We start from the raw sequence: 7,945 nt of genomic DNA, 5'->3' as shown, positions 1-7,945 counted from the left end.
AAAACAAGCTGCCCATTTCCCTTTTCCACATCTGTTTCTCATGCTGATGGCAGGATATAACCTGTAAAACAACAATGCTCAGTAATAGACACACTGAGGGGGAAGGTAATGGCTCTGAATCAGCAGATTCAGCTACTTGCCAGAGTTTTATCAACAAATGTGACCTCCTCTTTTAAAGGGTATGCTGTCATGGGAATGTAACAAGAGAAAGTAGGAGTGACTGATGGAGGTGGAGAAAGAGCAGTTGGACAGGAAGTGTAGAGAAAAAAAAGTAGTTTAAAAAATGAAAGGAAGATGCAGAAATACTTCGTAGATGAGCAGAGAAGACGATTAGAAAAGGAAAGAATTTGTGGAAAAATAAGAACATATGAAGGCGTGTCTGCTGGCGGACCGAATTCAGCTCCTTCAGCTCCTGGTGGAAATAATCACAGTCAGAAAAGACTGAGATGATGTGGACAGCAGCTGTCCTCCTGCTGCTTTTGCCTTCGCTTCTTTCCTACGCAGTATGTACCGCACTGCATGCTATGAATGTTTTTAACTTGTCATCTGTCTTATTGATCAATATCACTCCTCCATCAGGAGTTACAGCAGGAAGCTATAAATTATGACTTGTGAGGGAGCTCATTTAAAGGTGTTAAAGTGCTTCAAGAAATGCCCATATAATCACAGAGATTTAGAGGTTAGCCACAAATTCTTGTTTTTTTAAATTAGTTATCAGAGGTGTGGACTCGAGTCACATGACTTGGACTCGAGTCAGACTCGAGTCATTAATTTTATGACTTTAGACTTGACTTGAAAAAATGTTCTAAGACTTGTGACTTGACTTGGACTTTTACACCAATGACTTGGGACTTGAATTGGACTTGAACCGGTTTACTTGAAAAGACTTGATATTTTACCCCAAATATAAAATTTAACATGCATATTATATAGAGATTGAAAATGTGACGTCATTCACGGGTAGAACCGCAAAGGATTCTGGGAACTCGTGGCAAGCGGTACTAGCGCACGCAGGCTTTCAATTAAAATCAGTTAAACAGCGATAAAAAGAAACACAAAAATGTCAAGAAGCTGTTGTATTATTAACTGCAATAGCCGGTCGCATGACAGCCACGGGAAGCCGACGGGTAAAGAGATCGGTTGTTATCGGATTACGTCGTTGAAGAGAAATTGTTCAAGCCATGTTTCCGAAGTAACAAAGACGCGACGGATGGTCTGGATTGCAGCCATTCAAAGATCAAATATAACGTCCCAGAACACTCCAGCTCACAGGTTAGTCTGCTCCAAGCATTTACACGAAGGTCAGTGTTTTTTAGTAGTTAATACGTCATTTTCATAACATAATTAGTGATATAGGTTACAAGCAAGTCTGGCGCTGAACAGAAATTGTCGCGCTATGCTCCTTTATTTATTGTGCATAAATAGTGAATTGTCCTGACACAATATTGCGTTTCGCTTCTGTTATTATGGTACATTGACAAAAACATATACTTTTATTCACAGGATAAAACAGGTTTTTTGTATCACTAATTGCCCAGTGCGATTACAGACTGCGGTAAAGTGAGCCGTCATTTGTGAGCCGCGGTCAAGCCAGCCGCCTCCTATCCGCGCGGTGATTACAGCATACAATATTGTTGTCACTGCTACATTTCTGTAACGCTACCAGAAATTATTTCCACTACTAATTAATTACCGTTGAGCTCAAAGGTCCTATTAATAAACGGTTAACGAATGTGTATTTATGACGACAATTTGTGAGACTGGTAAACTTATGATACGTACGATGGTCTTTCGTTCTACACGGTGCATTTCAAGGTCCTGCACCCATCCGTCGGTAAACTGTACCTGGGCTTGTTGCAGTGACCTGAAGTTACTAAACTTCATGAGTGTATGCACTCACTCCAAGAACCGTATAATTATAAATATGCATATAAATATGCTAAGATGAGATAGCTGACTTCATCTAACTAGCAAATGTTGTCCAGGCTACGTTGGTGATACAGTTTTTTTTAATGTGTATGATATTTTTGTCATGCGATTTTAAAGCTGGTCCTACAACCGCATCCAAGAATAACATGCAGCTTATCTCAGAACTGTCGGTGAAAACTATTCTTGGAGCTAGGTTTAATTGAGCTGCATTTTAAAGAGGTGCAATTTCACAATTTGTGTATATTTTCTAAGTTCACTATTTTGTCATGTGTTGAGAAAAACACAGATTTTAAAATTACATGGTCTAATATTTACATTTAGCATAACTGCAACATTATTTTTTCGTTTTTTTTTTTTTAAAGACTCGAAAGGACTTGAAATTCAAAGTTTCAGACTTGTGACTTGACTCGGACTTTTACACCAGTGACTTGAGACTCGACTCTGACTTGCCTGACATTACTTGAGACTTGACTTGAGACTTGAGGATAAAGACTTGAGACTTACTTGAGACTTGCAAAACAATGACTTGGTCCCACCTCTGTTAGTTATATCATCTTTAAAATGATCATGTTATGAGTTTGCGTTTTAAATGAAAGAAAATAAGTATTTTTTAACAAAATATACAGGTAAAAGTATCTGTTATGCATATATATCCACATATTGTAAGTAGATTTTTTAATTTATTTTGCTGATGCAATAATGTGTAAGCAGCACGTTTCCAAAACGTTTTCTTAGGTGGAGTTTAACTCCTTATTAGAGCTGAGCAATCTTTCCAAGTAGGTTCAGTCACGTGAAACCTACTTGGTTTCAAAGGACTGTGCACAATTTCCATCCAAAATGTGCTGTAGTGGAACGATAAAGTGAAATACCTCAAAAGCCATATTTTACTGTCGGTTACAAATCTTTTTTCGGTTTATTGGAGTTACTCTCAGCCAAGTGCGATATTTGACCTACAGCACTGCTGATCCCACGATGAAAGTCTTTTTTTCCTTGTGGTGGTGGAGAAGTTAAAACACAACAGCTAATCAGGTTAAAACACTAACAGAGTGTCTACTTCCTGACTCAGGGGACTTGAGTCAGGAAGTAGACTACAAACTACATTTTCTGTAGTACATTTGAAATAAGAAACCATGTGATATATAAAAGGCAGAAAACAAACACAACGCTGACATTATTCAGTCTCTAATGAGCCACAGGAGTCATACTTTCCAGGCTAGTTACACATAAGTGCTGACTTATAGATTGAACTCTCTCATTGTCCTTTTCTCCTGATTTCCAGGACAAAGAGAACAGAGGTAATATAAACCAATCGGAATTAGACAATCGAGATTTCGCTGATGTTCCTGTCAAAGATCAGAGACCTCTTGGTGAAGTCAAAGGTCAGGACTCATGCACCATCCCGTGTGACATCACTGTCAAACTCCTGCGAGATGAGAAACAATCCATTTGTGGTAAAGCCTTTTCTGATTTGTTGTGCTGTTGTTAGCCCCATTACCTTCATGTGTTGTTCAGTGTGTGTACTTTTGTGTGTGTGTGTGTGTGTGTGTGTGTGTGTGTGTGTGTGTGTGTTCAGGTCAGCTGCAGCAGTCTTTGCTTGCGTTTGGACGCAGCAACAGAAAACTGATGAGGGATGTGATGGAGGCGCAACAGAGAGCTCTGGACATCCTAAGCAGTCAGGTTAAACATCTGTTAAACATCTGTTAAGTGTTTGTGATCGTCAGACTGGCTGAATGTATTTACAGTGATGTCATATTTCCAGGTCACAGAGTTGATGACCAAAGTGCAAACGCTCAGCTTGGAAGTTCAGAGAAGCAACACTGAGATGTACTCCATGAAACCTGTACAATCTCATGGTAACACACACACAAACACATACGATTGTGATTATAGAGCTTGAAAGACATAAACGCTAACTAGTAACACCCAGTGACATGGTGAATTATGAAAAGTACTGTACCTTTGGTGATTTAAGTTGTGAATCATTATTTAAGAAGCTACTGAAGTTCCTTCCCCTTCCTGTTTTTCTTCTAATAGGCTACCCCTTACAAACATAAGGTTTAAACAGTAGGTTCAATCCAGAGATCACCATATTAATGACATCCCCTGTTTAAACATCATATAGAGCCAAGAGCTGAGTTTAATGTGATCTATGTTTATAACAGCATATAAATAAAAGATAATGTGGATATAAACACTATGGCCTCCCTTTGAGGATATCTTTAAACCTGGTGCATAATTTTGTCCATTATTTAAAAATGAAATCACCAGTATATCAGTTTTAGAAAAAGGTTTAAATAGAATCAACAGAACAGCATTTTTTCAAAATCTGAGGTTCGTAAAAGTTTTTTTTTTTCTGACCCACAAAGCCACACCAGAAGGTATTTAAACCTTTAGTACATCAGAAATCTTCAAAATCTGCAAATTTGGAGGTACATATTTTCCACTAGATGCTGAACTGCACCACTAACTTGTACAGTCTATCATAACTCAATAGTTTGTGCCTCATTTGAGTAACTAAACAGCTCTGACGGAGAAAAACAGAGAGAAAAACAGCTCTGACAAATATATAATGATTGTGCGGCGAAGGCAGAGAATAAATTGATGCCATTTATATTAAGCTCAGTGACTAATTATTACATGAAGTGCACGGTCCTTCAAGTCATTAGTGGCTATAAATCAAAAAAGTTGCTTCACCATAAATTTGATTAAATTACTCTCCTGGTGACCAAACAGAGTGTTTGTTGCATTGATTAGGACGAGACTGCAGCGACATCAAGGACAACCTCGTGTCAGTCGTCCCCAAGATCCCCAGTGGCATTTACATAGTCCACCCAGAGAACACTGACTCTTCATTTGAGGTACATGTATATAATTCATTCATTCACTCCTTCAGTGATTTATTCACTCTGTGGCCGACACTCAAAGCAAAGCTTGTCCTGCAGGTTTTCTGTGAGATGGACTATATGGGAGGCGGATGGACGGTGATGCAGAGGAGGAGTGACGGTTTAACTGACTTCAAAAGATCCTGGGATGGCTATGTCAATGGCTTTGGACACCTTGCAGGTTGTACATTATCAAAGAGATCCTCTTTGAGGTTGAACTGTTAAAAATAACATTAGATGGTGGTAAGCTAGATGCTCAAAATATACTTTATAGTATCAGCTAAAGAATGTTTTGGGAACCACTGACCAACATAATGTTCACTATCTGCTGGACCTGAGGTTGTGTGATTCGTAGGTTTCCATTGTGAGTGAATTCATTTGCCACAACAACCATAATTATCCATCACTTTAAGGCTTAATACAGTCTAAAGGTGTGCGTTACAGAGTATTTTACTTTTGGAATCGACTTTCTTGTTGATCCAGTCTAAAGCAGCCATTGGAGGAACTGCAGTCTAGGAGGAACTTTCATTTTTTATCAATGGTTTTTGCTTGAGCAGCACATAAAGTTGTGCTAGCATAACAACTAGCACAGAGGAAACGTTAGCAAAGCATGAAGAGGATAAGTTTTAATAGGCTGCTGCTGTATATATAGGACTATCGGTGTATGGATGGCAGGCTAGCATTTTGATTCTGTTCCCAGTATTTATACTAAGGTTAGCTAGCCATCACCTAGTGAGGTATCATAGCATTTCCTCAAAGTTGTCACACCGTCTCATTTTTATCAGTCTACACATATTGAGAACTATACCTTTCACTTCACCACTAAATCTCTCGTCTTGTGTTTAGGAGAACACTGGTTGGGCTTGAGGAAGGTGTTTCACATAGTAAACCAGAAGGATACTCGATTCCAGCTTCACATTGCTCTAGTCTCCCATGACGATGTCACCTCTTATGCATCGTATGATGACTTCCGCCTTGACAGTGAAACGCAGTTCTTCAGCATACACCTGGGCAGATATGCAGGTAGTGCAGGTATGGCTTAATAAGTTAAACTTCACAAAACAAATGTTATTTTTTTAAAATTGCTAAAGTGCAAATTAAAACACCGGCGACCGGTCCACTTGGTTATTTTGTGTCTCCTGCATGTCTGCATGGATTTCTGCGTGCTCTGGTGCAGGTGATGCGTTTCGAGGCTACAACCAGGAACAGAACCAGGACACGGCACCGTTCAGTGCCTCAGATGTCGACAATGATGGCTGCAACCCTTTCTGCTCCATTGGCAATTGCACGGTGGAGAGCTGCAGCATTCACCACAACCACACGGGGTGGTGGTTCAATCAGTGCGGTCTGGCAAATCTCAACGGCTCTCCCGAAGACACAGAGCGAAACCAGGGGCAGAGGACGCACATCGTGTGGGACACCTGGAGACACAACGGAGTCCCCTACACCATCAAATCTGTCACCATGAAGATCAGGAGGATTGCAACCAATAATTGAGAGATGATGGGAAGAAATGGATCATTTCAATGCATGACTAAAAGCTTCATTAAAACAGAATATAGTTCTTCTGGATTACTATTTTCACTGTGACCAACATAAAATAAAATAAAATCAGCCAATTACTTATGGTGTTCTTCTTCTTTTACACTAATTGCAAACTCTGCTGCATTCCTGTCAGTTTCAACTGATCTTGGTTCAGCTAACATACACACCAAGGTAAGGGAGGAGAACTTAAACTGATCCAGTCCAGTAGGTGGTGCTGTGAATCTCAGCAAAGTGTACCGATTGAGACCTACATCACATGCAGTTTATTAGTATTGACCAGATTATTTCTGTCACTATTGCAGCAGAAATAATCCGCAACCATGAAATCCAAGCCTGATTAGTAAAAAAGAAAAACCCTGCAAAGGTCTGATCAAACAGAAACTAAATGCGACCTCCCCAAATAAATACGTTAGCAAGCCAGAGGACCTCTGTTGCTTCAGACACCCAGAGTACCCTCCCTGCTCCACAATCAAATCACTGGATTAGAGAGAAAAGGTTACCGAGGCTACAGCTGAAAACTGGGGCTTCTTCTTCCCCGAGGTCACATTCACACTGACGTGTGAAACTGAATCAGCCCCCTGATTCATCTCAGTATAACCACCGTGTTGAAACAGTCTGCAGAAACCTCGTGGTTTCACCCCTTCAGGTGCATCACATGATAGTCATTGATTAAAAGCAATCAAGTTTGGTAATCCTGTAAGACAGTAACGACCAACAGTAGCTCATACCTGTCTCAAGGTCGTGGTGTTAAAGACTTCTTGTTTCAGTAAATCTTTTACCAAATGATGATTCAATCAGGAAAGTTTCATGCGCATCAGAACTTTTGAGCGCTCCAAGAATCAGACGCTGTTATTATCGTCTCTCCGGATGAGCACTAGACACTTTGCAGCTGTAATGAAAACCGCAGCCTCTTGAGCACGCTGGCAGGACCTCAGACTGTTTAGTTTCGCCAGAAAATCACAGAAACTGGTGTATTCTAATCTCGCAGGTGTCCAACAAACCAGCGGTGATACTGATTTCTTATTATTCACACATTAGAGAAAGAAAACACAGAATAAAAAACAAACTCGGGAGAGTCTGGAGTGTGTCTAAGTTTTACCTGTTACATAAAAAATAAGGAGAAGTAGAAGTAAAGAAGAGTGAGAAAATGGTGGGATTGGGTGAAGGAAGGAGCTGCAGGTTCAGGTTGGTTTATTGGACAAAGAACAGATGCACAGGCTGCAGAACAGCTGCTTCCACACAGGAAACAATTTGGTCTGGGCCTTTGTGTGCGTGTGTGTTTTTCTTGTTCTTCCTCCCCTCCTTCTTCAGAGTTCAGCCCAACAAAACATGAACTATGAGCGAAATATCTTGAACTCAGGTGGCTTCATCATTTCAAGTGACGTCTTTAAAGTATACGGCTTTGGTAACTCTACTCCAGTTAGCTGCAGCATTGTGGGGCTTACATGTACGGTGTCCTGTTGGTGCCAAAGTTTGTCTGTGTGTGTGTGATATGTGTGTGTTTGTGCTTGTGTGTTTTAGCGTCAGTGATTCAGGTGATAACACTGAAGGAGCGCCTGCTCTATGTGTGGTCTGGTATGCCTACATAT

The 7,945-nt window shown here is 40.3% G+C and overlaps 1 protein-coding gene across 2 annotated transcripts; it reads left to right on the top strand.

Moving 5' to 3' along the window:
• Window positions 1-255: 255 nt before the first annotated feature.
• angptl5 (angiopoietin-like 5) lies at window positions 256-6,423 on the top strand. Of its 2 annotated transcripts, none has more exons than XM_086307474.1 (8): window positions 256-503; window positions 3,209-3,380; window positions 3,503-3,606; window positions 3,689-3,782; window positions 4,684-4,787; window positions 4,872-4,992; window positions 5,658-5,834; window positions 5,989-6,423. In XM_086307474.1, the coding sequence occupies exons 1-8, from the start codon at window positions 447-449 to the stop codon at window positions 6,306-6,308; spliced, it is 1,149 nt and encodes a 382-aa protein (XP_086163600.1). In that variant the 5' UTR covers window positions 256-446; the 3' UTR covers window positions 6,309-6,423. The 2 variants fall into 2 exon arrangements, with proteins under 2 accessions (XP_086163600.1, XP_086163598.1); XM_086307472.1 differs by having other exon boundaries at window positions 5,658-5,843.
• The last annotated feature ends 1,522 nt before the right edge of the window (window positions 6,424-7,945 follow it).

The sequence above is a fragment of the Aulonocara sp. 'chitande type north' Nkhata Bay genome, linkage group LG10 (assembly GCF_057382095.1).
Source record: "Aulonocara sp. 'chitande type north' Nkhata Bay isolate Kocher_YH1m ecotype deep benthic linkage group LG10, A_spYH_male_GT1.1, whole genome shotgun sequence".
NCBI classification, from domain to species: Eukaryota; Metazoa; Chordata; class Actinopteri; order Cichliformes; family Cichlidae; genus Aulonocara; species Aulonocara sp. 'chitande type north' Nkhata Bay.
This window is presented reverse-complemented; position numbering and strand designations above follow the sequence as displayed.